Source organism: Carcharhinus amblyrhynchos, chromosome 8 (genome assembly GCF_965287045.1).
Source record: "Carcharhinus amblyrhynchos chromosome 8, sCarAmb.v2.hapA, whole genome shotgun sequence".
Classification (NCBI taxonomy): domain Eukaryota; kingdom Metazoa; phylum Chordata; class Chondrichthyes; order Carcharhiniformes; family Carcharhinidae; genus Carcharhinus; species Carcharhinus amblyrhynchos.
In genome coordinates this window covers 105,216,606-105,236,876 of record NC_137331.1, presented here as the reverse complement: position 1 = coordinate 105,236,876, position 20,271 = coordinate 105,216,606, and the positions used below count along the sequence as shown (strand labels likewise).

At 43.7% G+C, this 20,271-nt stretch overlaps 1 protein-coding gene across 7 annotated transcripts in view; it reads left to right on the top strand.

Annotated features, from left to right (window-relative positions):
- Nucleotides 1–20,271, top strand: part of adgrb1a (adhesion G protein-coupled receptor B1a) — a 299,558-nt gene that overhangs the window by 25,354 nt on the left and 253,933 nt on the right. For all 7 annotated transcript variants that reach the window (XM_080194597.1, XM_080194594.1, XM_080194593.1 and 4 more), the window contains exons 4-5: nt 14,703–14,805; nt 17,756–17,799. In XM_080194597.1, coding sequence (XP_080050723.1) covers nt 14,703–14,805; nt 17,756–17,799 — 147 coding nt within the window. The remainder of the gene's footprint in view (nt 1–14,702; nt 14,806–17,755; nt 17,800–20,271) is intronic.

Here is a 20,271-nt window from a genome sequence, read left to right as displayed (position 1 = left end):
TAAATACACCAGATTAAATTACCAAACTGCCTGCAGGCAGTCAGAAATTTTTATACAATGATGGTAGCTCATCTGATTTATTAAAGCAGAATGAATTTGACCAGCCATCTAAAAATTAGTATCTTCTGCACTCACACATCACTTAAAACAATGGGTTGGAAAACTCCTGCCTTTTGCACAGCAGTAATGGTATCAACAGAGTATTCATTAGTAAGTTGCTAAATTACCTGAGAGGAACTGACAAATAGGCGCAGTGGTTGTACGCTATTTCATTCCTCCCCTGTTTGCTGATAAATTTCATGGTCAACAGCACATCACTGAGCATCGTGACAGTGTAACTGGGGCCCAGGTTTGGTTGGTACACTGTCAGCAGTCACCATCATTACTCCTCTAACAGGCAAGCAACTTCTGGAATCCAGAAACTGCTGCCAATGATGCCGTGCATCTCCACAGGGCATGCTAATGAATTCCCACAGATTGCAATCAATTAGAAATTCCTCAACTGATGTGAACTTGCCCTCCTTGCCCTGTAGTATCACTATTAAACACCCCTGTGAAAGGTCTGTCTTGTTAATGAGGTGTAACTAGATTTTTAATGTACTAAGTTATAACTACTGTCAAAAAACCGTTCCAGCTCTGTAAAAACAATATTCATCCTGATCCAAAGGGTAGAATTTTACCATCCTCCCGCTCACCACCCTCACGGGACATGGACCATGCAAAGGTCCATTGACCTTGGGTGGGATTTTCCAGTCTTGGGGCGAGCGCGGCTGTAAAATCCCGCCCTTTTCAAGTCGTTTCATGTAATTTTTTTGGAAATTTCTTTGTGACATTTCACTGTCTAATCACGATCATTTATTTCATTCTGTGCCATTTGTATGAAGTTAAAGTTTATGTATTAGTCACAAGTGAGGCTTACATTAACACTCCAATCAAGTTACTGTGAAACTCCCCCAGTCACCACACACCGGTGTCTGCTCAGGTCAATGCACCTAACCAGCACGTCTTTTGGACTGTGGGAGGAAACCGGAGAAAATCCACGCAGACACGGGGAGAACGTGCAAACTCCACAAAGACAGTGACCCAAACTAGGAATGGAACCCAGGTGAGGCACAGGACTAACCACTGTGCCACCGTGCCGCCCAAAGTGAAGGATTATTGGTGTATTTTACTCTTTGGTTTGTTGTCTCTGTGTATACTTCAATGTGATATTGACACTGTGACGATTCCCTTTGACATAAATTTGGTAGATGCTTTGATATGGTGCCTGATTGAAGCTAACTTTGCAGGAAGGAATGCCTGGCCAAATGCGATCATTTGTGGGCATTTTTCTTAGGTTGATAAAATTTGAGAAATTGGAGAAAGAACTAGCTAACTTCTCAAAATAGAGTATGTTTAGTGAGGTTACTAACTTAGGAACATGGAAACAGAGAAATAGGAAGCAGGGGTAAGCTATTCAGCCCTTCAAGCCTGCCCCACCATTCAACATGATCATAGCTGATCCTCTGTCTTAATGTCAGCCTGCAGTGCTCACCCCGTATCCCTTGACAGCTTCAGAGTCTAGCATATATGGGGAGGCGATGGCCTAGTGGTATTATCGTTACACTATTAATCCAGAAACTCAGCTAATGATCGGGGTTCAAATGCCACCACAGTCGATGGTGGAATTTAAATTCACTAAAAAAATCTGGAATTAAGAAGTTACTGATGACCATGATGTGATTATCCTAAAAACCCGTCTGGTTAACTAATGTCCTTTAGGGAAAGAAATCTGCCGTCTGTACCTGGTCTGACCTGCGTGCGACTTTAGAGCCACAGCAATGTGGTTGACACTCAACTGTCCTCCAAGGGCAAATAGGGATGGGCAATAAATGCTGGCCCAGCCAGCGATGCCCATATCCCACGAATGAATTTAAAAAAAATTACCGGCACGTCTGCCTGATTCCGGAACATTGGCTTCGGGTGGGATTTTATGAGCCTCGCCCGAGCGAGGTCATAAAATTCCAGCTTAGAAATCCATTTCATTCCTCAATATATTCAATGATTTGGCCTCCACAGTCTTTGTGCTGGAGAATTCCACAGGTTCACCACCCACTGAGTGAAGACATTTTTCCTCATCTCAATCCTGAATGTATCCTGAGACTGTGGCCCCTTATTCGAGAACCCACAGACAAGGGAAACAACATCCCTGCATCCAATCTGTCCAACTTGTCAGAATTTTCTGTTTCAATTCGACATCCTCTCATTCTTCTACATTTCAGTGAATATAGAGGCGACCTGATAGAAGTTTATAAAATGCTGAGAGGAATAGATAGGGTGGATTCTCAGAGGCTATTTCCCCAGGTTGAAATGGTCGCTACGAGAGGATACAGATTTAAGGTGCGGGGAGGCAAGTACAGAAGTGATGTTAGGGGTAAGTTTTTCACTCAGAGGGTGGTGAGTGAATGGAATTGGCTGCCGTCAGTGGTGGTGGAGGTGAACTCGCTGGGATCTTTCAAAAGACTTCTGGATGAGTATATGGGATTTAATGGGATTGGGGGTTATAGATAGGTCTATGGATTGTAGGTGTTGATGTGATCAGCGCAACTCGTGGGCCGAAGGGCCTGTTTGTGCTGTAGTGTTCTATGTTCTATAGGCCCAGCTGACCATTCTCTTCTCATACAACAATTCTGCAATCCAGCAATCAGTCTGGTGAACTTTTGCTGCACTCCCTGTATGGCAAGAATATCCTTTCTTAGATATGGAGACTGAACCTGCACAAGGGGTTCTCCCAGGTGTGGTCTGACCAGCTGCAGTAAGCTAGGCCAGAATGTTCATGCCGGTAGGACATTCCCATCCTTCTGCACAGTAGCACAGTGGTTAGCACTGCTACTTCACAGCTCCAAGGACCTCAGTTTGATTCCCGGCTTGGGTCACTGTCTGTGGGGAGTTTGCACGTTCTCCTTGTGTCTGCATGAGCTTTCTCTGGGTACTCCGGTTTCCACCCACAGTCCAAAGATGCGCGGGTTAGGATGATTGACTATACTAAAAAATTGCCCCTTGGTGTTCTAAGATGTGTAAGCTAGAGAGATTAGTGGGTAAAATATGTAGGGATTTGGGTGTAGGGCCTGGGTTGGATTGTGGTCGGTGCAGACTCGATGGGCCGAATGGCCTCTTTCTGTACTGTAGGGCTTCCATTATTCTTTGTATGAAAGGTGATTTGGCTGGGCGACAAATTTTCTGACCTCACTGCAACAGGAGTGAGGTGTGAACGGCCAGTAAGATTGTACCCATAACCTTGTTTAGCAAGATGGAAGCACGGATTTGGAAGTCAAGGTAGCTGTGTTCTCATTCCATCTATAACAATGACATCCAACCAGCAAGGCAGTCAAATACAACAATTACTCTTGAATTCCTTTACACCTCCAGGAACGCATTATTTACCTGTTGAAACTGTTTATACTGTCTGACTGAATGGTCGTGACTGGCAGTTAATTCCAAAACTATTCTGACAGTAAAAAGGAACTCCATTTGATTTCTCTTTTATTCCCTATTTAATGTTTAACATCTGTCATGGTAACCAGCTTTCTTGACTTGACATTGTGCTCAGCCCACTTGATCTATTACATGCGGTTTACAGTAGAGTAATAAAATAGTGAAACTGAAGAATGAGGCAGCCACAAATGTCAGAACTAACAGGGAGGCCAACAGCTCGCTTCCCAGAATTCCCTGCAGTTGGCCTCCAGCAGTTTGTCAACTTTACTCCATTTTAGAAATATCGATTTGCGGTGAGGTTGCCCTTCTTTGCAGATTGTGGATGGTAACTTTTGATTGATGGTGGGGCCAGTTCATTAGATACTTTCAAGAGAGGAAGATGGACGTGAGTTTGCAGCTAAAGGGATCAAGGGGTGTCGAGAAAAAGCGAGAGTGGGACACTGAAAGTGCATGATCAGCCATTATCATATCAAATGGTGTTGCAGGCTCAAAGGGCTGAATGGTCTATCCCGGCACCTATTTTCTATATTTCTATGAAGCCTTGTCAATGATATAATGATAATGTGGTTAAAAAAAAACTTCTGGCAGGAATGCAATAGGAATAATGGAATTCTTGCAAAATTAGTGATAGGTCAGAGGACATGGAGTTGGGGGTAGGGTGTTAGCGTGGATAGAGGATTGGTTGTCAAATAGGAGGCAGAGAGTGGGGGTCAATGGGTGCTATTCGGATTGGCGGTTGGTGACTAGTGGGGTGCCCCAGGGGTCGGTGCTGGGGCCTCAGCTATTTACCATTTATATAGATGATCTGGAGGAGGGAACCGAGTGTAAGGTGTCGAAATTTGCTGATGACACCAAGATTGGGGGAAAGGCAAATTGTGCGGAGGGTGTGGAGAGTCTGCAGAAGGATCTAGATAGGCTGGGCGAATGGGCCAGGAAATGGCAAATGGAATTTAATGTTGGCAAGTGTGAGGTGGTCCACTTTGGTAGGAAGAATGGTAGGAAGGACTATTACTTACGTGGCGAAAAACTGCAGCAGGCGACGGTGCAGAGGGACCTCGGGGTCCTTGTGCATGAGTCGCAAAAACCCAGCCTGCAGGTGCAGCAGGTGGTCAGGAAGGCGAATGGGATGCTGGCCTTCATAGCGAGGGGGATTGAATATAAAAGTAGGGAGGTCTTGCTGCAGCTGTATAGGGCATTGGTGAGGCCGCAGCTGGAGTACTGTGTGCAGTTTTGGGCGCCGCACCTGCGCAAGGATATTTTGGCCTTGGAGGGAGTGCAGAGGAGGTTTACTAGGCTGATACCGGAGTTGAGGGGGTTGAGCTATGAGGAGAGGCTGAATAAACTAGGCTTGTACTCGTTAGAGTTTAGAAGAATGAGGGGAGATCTCATTGAGACGTATAAGATGATGAATGGGATGGATAGGATAGAGGTGGAAAGACTCTTCCCGCTCAAAAAAGACAGTAGGACTAGGGGGCACAGCCTCAAGATAAAGGGGGGGCGGTTCAGAACGGAGTTGAGGAGGAACTTCTTCACTCAAAGGGTGGTGAATCTCTGGAATTCTCTGCCCGTTGAAGTGGTGGAGGCTGCCTCGCTAAATATTTTTAAGAAGCGGGTTGATGGGTTTTTGATAAGAGAGGGGATTAAGGGTTATGGGGAGAGGGCGGGAAAGTGGAACTGAGCCACGACAGATCAGCCATGATCTTATTGAATGGCGGGGCAGGCTCGAAGGGCCAGATGGCCTACTCCTGCTCCTATTTCTTATGTTCTTATGTTCTTATGTCATTATTTGGGGCTAATGCATACTTAAAAGCTATTATAGGTATATCATAAGATGGCATGAAAATATGCACAGATTTAGGAAACAATTAACAATTACGTAACATATACAACAGTGTAAAACTTTATCAGACATAATATGCAGAAAGGTGGAACCTTTAATCTGTACCTCATAGAAATATTTCTCAAAACACCTTCTGAACAGCAGATCCAATTTTACATGTTCATAATGCTGTTAGCACCCCCTTTACCTTTTATCACATGGCACAGTACTGCTAATGTTTTGTGTGGCATTTACAAAAAAAAATCAATGTTGTGATACCACTACAATGGTTCGCACTAACTCCACCAGCCAATTGACTTGAAAATGAGATGGTTGCCATGGTAATGGGTAACGTTAATTCAGAATCAGTGGGACTCTTTTGAATGCCATCCTTAGCATGATGGCAGGCTGATTCTGTGCTAAGACTGCAACACTTTAACCACAAAAATAATTGAGATAGAAGATATAAAATTATGCTGCAGAGTGGAAGATTCAATTGCTGAAATCTATACCATGGCCTGTTATTAAAGGAATTATTTAAGAAGGGAATTATAGAGGCATATTTACAGAGAGAAGGTATGGGTGACAAACTGGAAACTGGGATTAGACTAGGTGGATGTGTTCCAGGTTTTCCCATGAAGAAAAGCAGCAGCAAAGACTGAGTGAGTCAGATGGTCAGTTTCTGTGGTGTACTGAAATTTCTGTGAGCTGAAATTTCAGTGGCCCATAGAGTGGTGAATCTGGAAGTGAAGGAATCTGGAAACTGGAGGGAAATCCCATCTGGCCAAACCCATGACATGTTTCCATCCCAATAGGAGTTGGGGTGACAGTAGGAACATTTACCTGTAGCAGGTAACTAATTAAGCTGCTTGAGGGCGCGATGAAGCGCATTCTCCTGACGTTGACTTATTTTCCAGTGAGCGTGTATTATAGGATCATTATAGTGAAAAGAAGGCCATTTGACCCATTGAGTCTGCACCGACTCTTGAAACTTCCATATCCAGGGGTGGCACAGTGGCACAGTGGTTAGCACTGCGACAACGGATGAATGAACATCGCTCGACAGTCACCAGGCAAGACTGTTCCCTTCCTGTTGGCGAACACTTCAGTGGTCAAGGGCATTCAGCCTCTGACCTTCGGGTAAGCATTCTCCAAGGCGGCCTTCACGACACACGACAGCGCAGAGTCGCTGAACAGAGACTGATAGCCAAGTTCCGCACACATGAGGACGGTCTCAACAGGGATCTTGGGTTCATGTCGCACTATCTGTAACCCCCGTGACTTGCCTGGATTTGCAAAACCTCACTTACTGTACTGTCTGGAGACAATACACATCTCTTTAAACTGTGATCAGTGCTCCTTCCACTCACATTATCAGCCACTTCAGGTCTTGAACAGCAGGCTAGGTGTAAGGATTCGCATTCTAATCAGTAATCTCTAAACTGTCTGTGCTTTATATGCTCTGTCTGAGGCCAGAACTCTCCATTCACCTGACGAAGGGGCTAACCCGAAAGCTTGTGAGTATATTATCAAATAAATAGGTTGGACTAAAACCTGGTGTTGTCAGACTTTTTACTGTGCCTCACAGCGCCAGGGACCTAGGTTCAACTCCCAGTTTGGGTCACTTTCTGTGTGGAGTTTGCACATTCTCCCTGTGTATGCGTGGGTTTCCGCCGGGTGCTCTGGTTTACTCCTACAGTCTGAATAACATGCCAGTTAGGTGCATTGGCTGTGCTAAATTCTCCTTCCTCAATGTACCGAAACAGGTGCCGGAATATGGCGACTAGGGGATTTTCACAGTGACTTCATTACAGTGTTAATGTAAGCCTGCTTATGACGCTAATAAATAAACTTTAAACTTATCCCCGTAACCCCAAACATTACCCCTCTAATCTCCTTAACCTGCAATTTTTGGCTAATCAGCTAACCTGCACATCTTTGGACTATGGGAGAAAACTGGAACACCCAAAGGAAACCCACGCAGAGACGGGGAGAATATGCAAACTCCACAGAGTCACCCAAGGTTGGAATCAAACTCAGGTGCCTGGCCCTGTGAGGCTGTGAGAGCTAATCACTGTGCCACCGTGCCGCCCTGATCCATTATGTCAAGCGGCCATCAGTGAATTGGATGTATTAGTTCGGGGAACAGGCAGACATTTCCAGGGCTGTAGTCTTGACTCCATGGTGGTCTGTTGCCTCCTTGGTGCCAGGGTTAAGGATGTGACAGACCAGCTGTAAGATATTCTTCTCAGGGGAGGTGAACAGCCAGACGTCATGGTCCTCTGGATTTAACGGATTTTGAACTGAGGGCAGGAGAGTTGGGATGCAACAGAATTCAGTTCTGAGATTAGTGGCTGAGGCAGAAACTACATTGACATTAAAGGATAGATTGGATGGTGGCTGAAAAGTTAAAGGGATGAATGAACAGGTGTGAGTATATAAAGTTAACCTCTGACATGCAAAGTTTCTGTATTGTAACTCCTATGTACATCTGGGTTTATTATAAAGGTAGATTTGTTCCAGTTCAGACAGTGGCAATAAATCCATTTTTTAAAATTTTAACAATACATACCACTGGCACACAATGACTGAAAATACAGTGGCTTAAAGCTGCTTAATATTTGTAGCTCTGTCAACCAGTTGTCCTATTATGTCTGGTTGAGTCCTTGTGTGTGAATTTTATCAACCATTAGGTGGCAGACTAGAGCGTAGTGTGTTGATAAAATGCCAGGGAGCGACATTGGGTAGCAACTTGATGCAGTCTCACTGCTGGGCAAAGTTTCCTAAGAGTAGGAATGACATCAGCTGTCTGCCAACCAGGACCAATTTAGATAATTAAAAGGATGATTGAGGACCCTTTTCCTGGACTTCTGGCATTCCCCAGCTGTATCCTGCCATGTGAGAACACTGATGTGGAGATGTCGGCGCTGGACTGGGGTAAACACAGTAAGAAGTCCAACACTATCAAATAAATTGGTTGGACTTAAACCTGGTGTTGTCAGACTTCTTAATATGAGAACACTGCCACTGATGCTTCTTAGGGTGGGGAAGGTATGTAGTTGATGCTCTGTTAATGCCTGCATACTGTTGTAATGTAAAGATGCTCAGCAGAGCAAAGGTTAACATGGGACTGAAGAATAGCACTGCCCACGATATGATATATAGGGTCACATGGTAATCGACGGAGAGAACTGCCTAGAAAGAACACTGTAGAAGCAGCCTACTTGCATGGCAACAGCACAATGCAAAACTGTAATCTGGGAATCTGTAAATAGTTAGTGACCGGGGATTTATGACCTCGCTTATCCCAAAACCATAAAATCCCACCCGTGGTCAATGGACCTTCCCACCCCTCACCCACACTGATTCCTGTGACAGGCAGGGTGGTAAAGTTCCAGCCAAAAACTACCAATTCATGTTTAAACATACAACTTTCGATATCTCATCATTGATACTTCTAAAATATGCTTTATATAACATGGTTGACAGAGGTGGATACTATATCAGCAGTCACATGAAAACTGGCAGTTTAAACGGTATCACAAGGTATGAAGAACTAAAGCTGGACTAGTGAGATGTGCATCTGAGAAGAAGAATTGAAGACATAGTTGAAGAAGCTTTGCAGCAGGTTCAGAAGTTGAGGAACCCACCAAAATGGGGGGAAATCCATTGTGAGACCCTCCCTGAGTGGCGCAGAATAAAGAAAAAAATCATGGTCAGATTACAACGACGGGTGGACAACAATACAAGTAGGACAAGAACTGGCGTGACGCTATGTTAAAATACTTAGATCACGAGATAGCAATAAAAAGTACAAAAATTTGCAAGACCCTGTGTAACATGGAGTCGCTAATCCTTGTCAGTTTACAGGACTAGTGAACAATAATTATAAAGAAGAATCTCTGCTTATGTTATTGGGGGAAGTGGGATCAGTATATTGAATTCGATGATCAGCCATGATCAAAATGAATGGCGGAACACACTCAAAGGGCCGAATGGCCTACCCCTGCTTCTTGTTTCTATGTTCCTATGTTATAGAGTAGTGGAAGTCTCACAGTTCAGCAAACCCATAGAGAAATTGAAAGAGACCTTAGATTAAAAAAAAAACAGACTGGGGGTTCAGGAAGAGAACCCAGCAAAGCATAGTTTATAAAAAAGGGAAAAACCTGCAGAGTTTAGGTGAAAGGAAACCCTGTCCCTGTCTTCTCGCTCAGTGCTGCATAAGCGCTACAGGGCTAACAACAGGAAGTGGTGCATCTTTAAATTTAAAATACAAGTGTACCCACCAAAACTCTGAAAGTGTGGGATGCTCGCAGAGATAAAAAGTTATGTAGAGTTTAAAGCCAGCAATCGCTGCAGTGTTTCCCTTTTTCTTAGAAGAGAAATAAGCTTTACAAATTTGGGAAACTTACCAAAAATAATGACCCATGATGACCGGCGAACCCCATCAAAATAAGAAAAGTCCCGAGAAATTCACAAGAAAGGAATTGGCAGCTGCAGGCAATCTGAGGAGAAAAAATTCGGTGACTGCACTCATGGGGCGGCATTTTTCATCCAAATTCGCACCAAAACCAGAAAATTCGACCCAAGGGCAACGGTTCCCTGCCCCCCCTGCCCCCATCCGCTACAATTACTGTAGTGGGCAAGATAGAACAAAATTTAAAGCTGTAATTACAGGCACAAAAATGGCCATGGACAGCAAATTTGTGCCATGAGAAGCACTAAACCAAACCCCAGAGTTGGAGACAGTAATTTTTAGTTTAAAGCCGAAGCACTAGGTTAAATAAGGAATCAGAAGAAGGAAGTTTTTGTTCATGTTTGGTTTATTTGTTGGTGAAGTACCCCACAGCCAATATACAGATCAATACTCAACATGGTGGCGCAGTGGTTAGCAATGCTGCCTCACCACGCCAGGGACCCGGGTTCAATTCCCAGCTTGGATCACTGTCTGTGCGGACTCTGCAAGCTCTCCCTGTGTCTGCACAGATTTCCTCCGGGTACTCCGGTTTCCTCCCCGAAAGACATGCTGGTTAGGTGCATTGGCCATGCTAAATTCTCCCTCAATGTATCCGAGCAGACATCAGAGTGTGGCAACTAGGGGATTTTCACAATAACTTCGTTGCAGTGTTAATGTGACACTAATAAATAAATTTAAACTCAACAATGTTTGGTGAGAAATTAAAAAGCTTAGACAGATATTTTCAACTTTATACTGCAGAGAGTGCCAAGAGTGAAAAGAAGGTCCAGCACACCCCTAATAAAGCATCAAGTGCAACAAGAGACCCCAGAGAGAGGGCAAGGGGGAGGTGGTGGTGTCATAGAGCATAGAACATAGAACATTACAGCGCAGAACAGGCCCTTCGGCCCACTATGTTGCGCCGACCAGTTAAAAAACAATGACCCTCTAACCTAAACCAATCCCTTTTCATCCATAAACCTATCCACGGATCTCTTAAACGCCCCCAAACTAGGCGCATTTACAACTGCAGCAGGCAGGGCATTCCAATCCCTCACCACCCTCTGGGTAAAGAACCCTGACATCCGTCCTATAACTACCTCCCCTTAATTTAAAGCCATGCCCCCTTGTGCTAGCTTTCTCCATCCGAGGAAAAAGGCTATCACTACCCACCCTATCTAAACCTCTAATCATCTTATATGTTTCAATAAGATCCCCTATTAGCCGCCTTCTTTCTAGCGAAAACAACCCCAAATCCCTCAGTCTCTCCTCATAGGACCTCATGGTATTGTCTCTAAACTAGTAATCCTGAAACCCAGGGTAATGCTCTGGGGACCTGGGTTCAAATCCCATCATAGCAGATGGTGAAATTTGAATTCAATAAAAATTTGAAATTAAAAGTCTAATGATGACCATGAAACCATAGTCAATTGTTGTTAAAAACCCATCTAGTTCGATAATGTCCTTTATTGAGGGAAATTTGCCACTCTTACCTGGCCTGGCCTATATGTGACTGCAGACTCATAGCACTGTGGCTGACTCTTAAAATGCCCTCAGAGATGGGCAATAAATGCTGACCCAGCCAGCGACAGCCACTTCCCATGAATGATTTTAAAAAAGTCCCAATAAAGCACTGAAAGGAACAAGCGACCCCAGGGCAAGAAAAATGGCAGGCCCTATAGCGAGGGAGGCGACATTCAAATCAACTACAAATATTTGCCAGCCACATGAGTGTCGGCCATGTGAGTGCAATGACATGGATAAGCCAAAGAATTTAGTGCGAAATAAAGAAGAATGGCTGAGGAGCAGTCAAAAGTCTAAATATCTTTGAAAATGCTGACATTGTAATCAAACTGCAACAGCACATGGCAGTGCAGAGTGAGCAGATGGCTTTGAATGAAGAAAGGATATCTAAAGTAACTCAAAAAATGTAAAACGTGCAAGAAGTAAATAATGTTGTTCTGTAGCAAAATGTTTGTATCAGAGCTGAACTGGAAGACTTGGACTTAAGATTCAAGCTGACTATGTACATTTGAAAACACATATTAAACTGAAGTCTTCAATGAACTGAGCTGTTCGAGATCTGAACAAACAAATTTCGAAAGGTGACACAAAGATACCAGGTGGAAATAATAACCCGCAATTCCACAGTTGGCAAAGCAAAACAAGGGGTGGTAAAATGCAACCAAAGGTGCAGCCAAGCAGAACTGCAGACAGAAAAGAGGCACAAAGAATTTGTGACCCTGAAAAACTCCTTAAACTATCAATATGTAGCAATGTAAAAACATGAGCTAAAAAGGATATTTTTGTGCCGTTTCTTTTTAAGAAAAAGCTGCAATGCAACTGTTAGTAGTAACACAGTGATACACTGAGAACCAGAGTGAGTAGGCAAAAGGTCAACAAGAAAATAAAGAGTTGAAGGAACAATTGATTGTCCTTGAAGATCAAATGCAAAAGGAATGTGTGACCATCTAGCAGAAGAAGTGAAGACAGCCTTAAAGAGCAGAACAAAAGAAATACAGAAGAAACTCGAGGAGATTTTGCTAAATTCCAGGTAATGTCAAGATGCAGCACACGAGTTCTGCAAAGGAAAGGAAATCTGATCGAAGGATCTTCACGTGTTACAGGAATCCCTCCAGTCAAAGACTGGAAAATGACCAAGATAAGCAAAATTAATTTAACTTCATTCTGAACAAACTGGAGAACAAATTGTGGGCACAGCAGGCTCAGCTATGTTGCATACTTCAGGAGGAAATGGAAAGTTACAAGAAAGAAACTAAAGAGCTGAAGAAGCAACTAAATGGAAATTAGAGGAGGCATTGAAAGAAAAGCCACAGACCTTTTGAAGAAGCGAGCATGTTCGGAAGCCATGATTGACCAACAGTGAATCCAAAATGAACGACAAGGACTATAATGACTTTAAGTAGGCCATTGAAGTTGGCCTATTAGAATACTAATGACCCTGATGAAGGGGCCAATTGATGGGCCAATCAGAGATACTTTACTTTGTATGAAACCAGGAGTGTCAGTTCCTCTGGCACTCCCGAAGGTAGACTGCTGACTGATGGCACCATGTATCCTGCTGTTGTATTGTAAATAAAGGGATTCTGGCGAAGGGACTTCTGTCTCCATAAACCTATTTCAAGAACAAAATTTTGTTGAAAGAAAGAAGAGACAGAAATAAGATCAAGAAATCTAAATCCGACATGGAAGCACGTGGCTCTAGAACGAGAACTAGCTGAGCTGAATGAAATGATACATAGGCTTGTAAAATGACCTGAGAATAAAACAGCAAATAAATGTTTGGCTGCAATTGTGAAGCAAGAAGAAATGAAAGCTCCATTTATGAAACATTTATGTCCAATAAGAACACTGTGGACACCAAGGGAAGAAAAGAATAAGTCCACTCTCGGAATGAATGAAGCAATGGGACAGACCCAAAGGAAATTTCCGGCTGCGTTCGCCCCCAAGACCAGATAAATCCCATCCAAGGTCAACGGACCTTTGCATGGCCTGTGTCCCACCCACGACCATTCCCGTGGCGGACGGGATGAGAAAATTCCACCCAATGTGTCTAAAAAGAAGCAGATGAGTTGTTAATAGAGAGAAATGCAACTCAAAGGAGTGAAACAGAGGATCTAATGGAGAAAGGTAAGCATTAGAAACAAACATACAGTATCATTCATCCAAACATTGCAGACCAAGATGTGGAAAAGCTGTTGAGCCTCTGGACTGTCTGGATTTATAAAGTGGAGATGCTGATGTTGGACTCACCCGACGAAGGAAAAGCGCTCCGAAAGCGAGCAGATTTTGCTACCCGATAAACCTGTTGGACTTTAACCTGGTGTTGTGAGACTCCTTACTGGATTTATGAAGTCAGAGACTTGAGATGGGAGAGCAGGGGTATCAAGTAAATATTGTATTCCAAATCATTATACCTCTTTGGAAAGGAAAGTTTTCTTTGGAGAGGAAGAAGGTATGTTGTAAAATGTGCCCGCATGCTATTGTAATGTAAAGGTGCTTGGCAGAGCAAGTGTTAGCATGGGACTGGAGAATAGCATTTCCTACAGTATGATGTATAGACTCACATAGTAATATATTGAGAACAGTCTTGAGAGAAAACCCTCGGAGCAGCCTCCCTGCACGGCAACAGCAAGAGGCAAGACAGTAACCTGGGACCTATAAATAGTTAAAGACTACTGATAAAAGGATTTATTTTAAATATACAAGTCCCAGGATCTCTTCATTGATTTATTCTATCCATAATAGAGAAATCAGAGCTGTAGGTTTCATGGCCCAAGGCAGAAGGTTTTTCTTTCAACTGCCCGGGGCTGCCTCCTTTCTCTTGGCAAAAAATGCAACTCTCTGCTACCACTGTAAGGACACTTCAAAATGGAGGCAAACTTGGGTTTCCCTGGCTGCGCCAGCCAAGGCCCCACCTCTTTCCACTGGTGCTGTTGAGGCTGCAGAGCAGCCAGTGCAGATTGGGCCGGCAGTATAGAAGGGCCCATCCGCCACACTAAATTGGTGGCCCGCCCCACCCGCTGTGTCTTGATTACAGCCCCCTCCAGGCAATTTACCATTTCCGTATTGATTTGCAGGATGCGGGCATGGCTGACTAAGCCAACATTGATTGCCCATTCCCTAGTCAATGCGACTCGAGAAATTCCCGCATTCTAGCCAATGCACTCCTCAACAGCCACGCTTCAACTGTCAAAAAAAATAACCAAAATGCATTGAGGAGCACAAGCTTAACGGTGAGATTCAATACCTTATACATGGTGGCTAAAGCTAACAAGGAAACATAATTAAGTCAGCAACTGACAGAGAAGCTACCAATAGCACAGTTTTAGTAGTAAGACCCTAACATTTTATGTTTTGGCTCAATAAAAAGTAATGTGCATAACATTTCAAATCATTGACATATTGCTTGTCTGTGCCTTTTAATTTCAGGAATACTACAGTGCTGAATTCCAAGATAATCTCTGTGCTTGTGAAACCTTCACCAAAATCTTTACCCAGCCCTTTGGAAATTGAATTTTCTCACCTGTATAACGTAAGTCATGTTCTCAAATCAGAATGATTCTCTCCACAATGCTTCGAATTAGGCTCATTTGGGACTGTCCCCCATAAGTGCAATCTTATTCATAATTGTAAAGAAATGAAAATAATATCTTGCTACCAAAAATAATTCTTGAGGAACAGCCTTTGGTTAACTGTGAGGCATCTGGGCAGACATCAACCATGCATTGTGTGTAGAAAGGGTCACAAGTTATTTCGGTCTTGCCAGGGAAACTGAAATATAGTGCACAAACTAGAATGTGTTTCATTAATTCATGTGCAGTGTTCTGGCATTTACCAAAAAAAATGATTTTTCAGTCTTGTTAATGTACATGTGAGAACTGAGAGGTCATGAGCAAGATTTTTCAGCCTCCCAGCCATGTATTTCCCTCTGGAGGGAGGTGGCACATCGTTTGCTAGTGGTGGGATTCTCTGATCCCGCTGCTGTCAATGGGAATTCCCACTGAGGTCACCCCATGCCAGCGGGAAACCGGCGGAGACTCCTGGCTCACATGTTGACCCTTTAATTTGATTCCCTCTCAATGATTCCAGTACAGTGAAATCCTCCGAACAACCATTTATTTTGAGTTTTCAGTTTCAATAATAAATGTGCTCTAAATCATGTAAGTATGCCTATTACCATATCCTCATTAATTTAGTTGGGATCACATTATGTATTCTGAAGTGTCTATTAACAGTAATGCCATGCTTGAAGGAGCTCTTAAAGGGAACAAAAACTTGACTGATCTGCTCTTTTTAAATGCCATATTTTCAGTGCCTTCTTATTATCATTTTCCCAACATTGCTGTTTGTAATTCAGATCTAAATGAAACTAAATAAACAAAATAGTAATTCAAACCTCCTAAAAATGATGATGAAACTTCAGGCTGGTCACAAAAACTCAAATAGATTCACAACGCCCTTTAGGTAAAGCAAATCTGTCCTCTTTACCTGGCCTGGTCAACATGTGCCACATCACAGTTGGTGACTCCTAACTGTCCTATGTAACAGCCTAGCAAACATTTCATTTGTATCTTGACCAACAAAAATGTGACAGGTTATGGGAGTTGGGCAGGAATGTGGGGTTGAGGTTTCAATCAGATTCACTGTGATCTTATTGAATGGCTAAATGGCCTACTCCTGCTCTTAATTTGTATGTTCCTGCGTATAAAACCACCCAGGTAGCACGATGGCACAGTGGTTGGCACTGCTACCTCACAGCACCAGGGACCTGGATTCAATTCCTGGCTTGGGGCGTTTGCATGTTCTCCCCGTGTCTGCAGGGGTTTCCTCCGGGTGCTCCGGTTTCCTCCCACAGTCCGAAAGGTGTGCTGGTTAGGTACATTGGCCATGCTAAGGTTCTCTCAGTGTACCTGAACAGGTGCTGGAGTGTGGTGACTAGGGGTCTTTCACTGTAACTTCATTGCAGTTTTAATACAAGCCTACTTGTGGCACTAATAAATAAACTAAACTAAAAACTCAACCACCTGAATTCTACCACCTCACCCACCACGGAATTGGAGCATGCGAGGGGCGGAAAACGGAAGTGCTGGTTAACTTCAGGTGGGAATTTCTGGTCTCAGTTGGGGAAGACTAATATCCTGCCCACCATGTCCAAAAATACTTTGAGCTGAATTTTTACGTGCCCTGGGATGGGATGGCAGGGGAGGGACTTAAAATCAGTGCCATGACATGGGGCCACTGCATTGCAATTTTATTTTTGATGCGGGAGGGTGGCGCTGTGTGCAGTGAAAGATGTTTACTGGGTGTGATATCTTCAGCCAGGTTAATGAGGTTGACTTGCTAGAATATGAATGACCTCATTAGCCTGGTTGACGTCATTACATTGGGCAAAAGATGTCATTTTTTTGGGCATCCTGTGTCAATTGAGGGAACTCCCTCACAACATATAACCTGCCACTGGGTTTCCTCCACTCCTCCCTCTCTTCGCCCAGCCTAGCCCAGCATCCCCTTCACAGAGGCCTGCCTGTCAAGCCTGGGTGATACCCCAGACTCACCTTCTCCAAGGTTCCATTAGTGTCTCCTCTTTGGGACTGGACACAGTCCCAGGAGCAGCATTGTGTCCAATGGCAATGGTGTGCCAAATGTGGTAGCAAAGATTTGTTTTCAGATGGGGGGCTGAAAGTCCCAATTCAAACCAATTAAAAGCCCAATGACCTTTACATGGTTGATTAAGCTGGCCAAGCACAAATAGACTTTTTTATTCATTTGTGGGGCACATGGGTATCGCTGGCTGGCCAGCATTTATTGCCCATCATTAGTTGCCTTGGTTAGAGGGCAGTTAAGAGTCAACCACATTGCTGTAGCTTTGGAGTCATAATTAGGCCAGGGCAGGTAAAGACGACAGATTTTCTTCACCAAGGACATTAGTGAACCAGATGAGTTTTTCCCGACAATTGACAATGATTTTAAGATCCTCAGATTCTTAATTCCAGACTTTTTTATGGAATTAAAATGGCACCATCTGCCGTGGCAAGATTCAAACCCGGGTTCTCAGAACATTAGCTAAATGTCTGGCGATAATGCCACTCGGCCATCGCCTCCCACTATCATCCATGACTTTGACACTGCAAGGCAAGGATCTTGTCATCTGCTTTACCCATCAGTAGGTACAATTTCAGGGAAGTATTTGAGTTCCAAGTTCTTTCAGATCCATCTTTCAGATGGGAATAGCTGATCATGCTGACTGACCTCTACCTCCATTTGGCCCAATTTTATTCCTGTTGGAACAAGGCGTTTCGTCGAGATGCAGGGCCCTGCCAAATTTACTCTGATGATGCATGTAATCTGAATTAAGATGGGAACTAATTAGTACTTGACAAGGGCTCAGCAGGAATTTTGACCAACATGCGATTTATTGTTCACGTTGTATCATCTTGGGTAGGATCCGCTCTGTTTTAAAAAGTGTTCATTTTATTTAACAGGGTACCACAAACCAGTCATGCATCGCGTGGGACGAAACAGACACGTAAGTTTTTTAAAATGTAAAATTCAGTCTGCTAACTAAACATGACCTCAAATGACAGGGCGTTAAGTTCAGTTAAAAGTTTAAGAAGATAATTTGCTCATTTCAAAAAGAGATGTGATGTAGGCGAATTTTGTTAATGGAGTTATTTTTTTAAAAAATCTACCAAGAATTTACTTTCAAGTTTATTTTTTAAGTTTGCTTTCCTCATCCTCTCAATGAGCCGACTGATGAATTGGGAATGATATATTTATGTCTCTGATTCCCTGGCGTGAAATCCAAGTCTAATGTTTTAAGTTTCCTGTACACTTTGTTTCTTTTTATTTCGGGCGGTCCCTCCCCACTACCCAACCCCCAGCCCCTCTTGCCCTTTTAAGGGGCTGCCCCTTTTATTTTGCCCCTCAATTTGTTTGACTTAGTTTCTTTGATTAGCCAGAAAGATGGGCGAATCAAATCCAAGCAACCATACTTCTCATGGGAGCCTCAGCAGTCAGTGTTGGATTCATCACAAGGATAACAAAGCCAAGTCTAATCCTGCTGTCAGTCTTTGCTCACGTTTGCACTTTCCAGTGGGAGCAGGAGCTAATTTCCTCCCTTTCCAGCTCCTGCTCTTGACTGAAATCAGCACAGATCGACAAATAAAGTCGAGATGCTTCTGGGAATGGCAGTGTCACACAGGCTGCTCACAGATCCATCAGGGAAGGACACTTTACTCATTCCAATTGCTGCAATATTATTATGAAAAGCTCCTTTGTATTATTGTATCATTGTGGGTGTTATTATTTCGGTTGGTTTGCAAGGTACCCGAAAGCAAAAGAAAATATATTTTCATGGAGATTTTGAGCCTTAAATGAGTATTGGGGAGTTTTGGTCGAAGCAGTGTTTCGGTTGGCACGTATAATGATGTTCATCAGGTCATTGTTATCAATTTCATTTATATGTTCCATCACTTTTGCATAATAAGAAGCCTCACAACACCAGATTAAAGTCCAACAGGTTTAAATTTCTAAGACACTTCATGCTGTGCCCACCCCAATCCAACGCCAGGCACCTTTTGCATAATATTTAGACTAGGAAACACAAATGCCCTGGAACTGCTGGTGTCGAGGTTCATCAACATCACTTGCTCACTTAGTGCAGCCTCTGTCACCTTTTTGGCTGATGGGTGAACTGGTCTGAGTGCAACAGCTGAACTCAGCTTTATCCAGCTCCAGGGAATGAAATAAATGGTTCCCATGAATTGTGTATGTGGGTAAATTAAGCAGTCAAGACGAGATCAAACTGGTTGAATTCCGTCAAGCTGTGAAGAATGAATTGAAGCTTAACTGGCTATACCATGACAAGTACATTGTGAAAAATGAAAGTCTGCATCACATCCATATGAAATATGATATGTGTCTGCTCTGGTCTGATGAACTCTGAAACCATGACAGCCAGTATTTGATTCACACTAAAATCCAACATATCTAAATGAAACTAAAAACTTATTGTTTTCCTGACCATTCCGCACATTATATTCAGCAGTAAGAAGTTGTACAACACCAGGTTAAGACTTCTTCCTGGGCCCACCCCAGTTCAACGCTAGCGTCTCCACATCGTGGCTATGCTTCAGCATATCTTCTTCTGATTATTTTTCTTCCCATTTGTTTTATCCCTTCCAACATTTCACTTTCCCCTCTTGAAGACTCACTGGTCAATGTGTCAGTTCCCTAGCTCTATTTTGCCTCTGGGTCAGTCTTGCAGAGGCAGGATAGGGTGCTGGCAGGCCACCCATAAACATGCAGTAAGTAGATAATCAGCTGATCATATGCATTAAGAGTTACGATGGACCGAAGAGGCTCTTTCTGTGTTGTTCAAATCTCTGACTCTATAACTTGTGACCAGTTCAAGGAGGCTGGCCAGAATGTTCTAGTTGACCTGTCCTGCAGGTGGCGGTGGCCAGGTTAGGCACTTGAAGATGGTCTCCCCTCAGCACGCTGAGAGGCTGTAAAGGTCCCCACCTCCTGCTTGAGTGCAGGAGCAGCCACAGGGTACTCTGTAGAGGGGCCCATCCCTCCCATAAAGGCAAGCTGGCTGCTGGACCAGTATTGTAAGTTAAGATTTAAAAAAACGTTGGAGAGACGGTTCTTTACACCCTCCTCTTCCTTAGTGTCCGTCACAACGCACTGCTCCTTAAAAGCTGGAATCCTCCGATTGGACATCCAGCTTTGGGAGCCAGACAATCTCTCTAAATTCCCCTAACTGCGGGCGGCACAATGGCACGTTGGTTAGCACTGCTGCCAGGAACCTGGGTTCAATTCTGGCCTCGGGTCACTGTCTGTGTGGAGTTTACACATTCTCCCCGTGTCTGCATGGGTTTCCTCTGGATGCTCCAAAAATGTGTGGGTTAGGTTGATTGGCCATGCTAAATTTACCCTTAATGTCAGGGGATTAGCAGGGTAAATATGTGGCATTACGGGGATATGACCTGGGTGG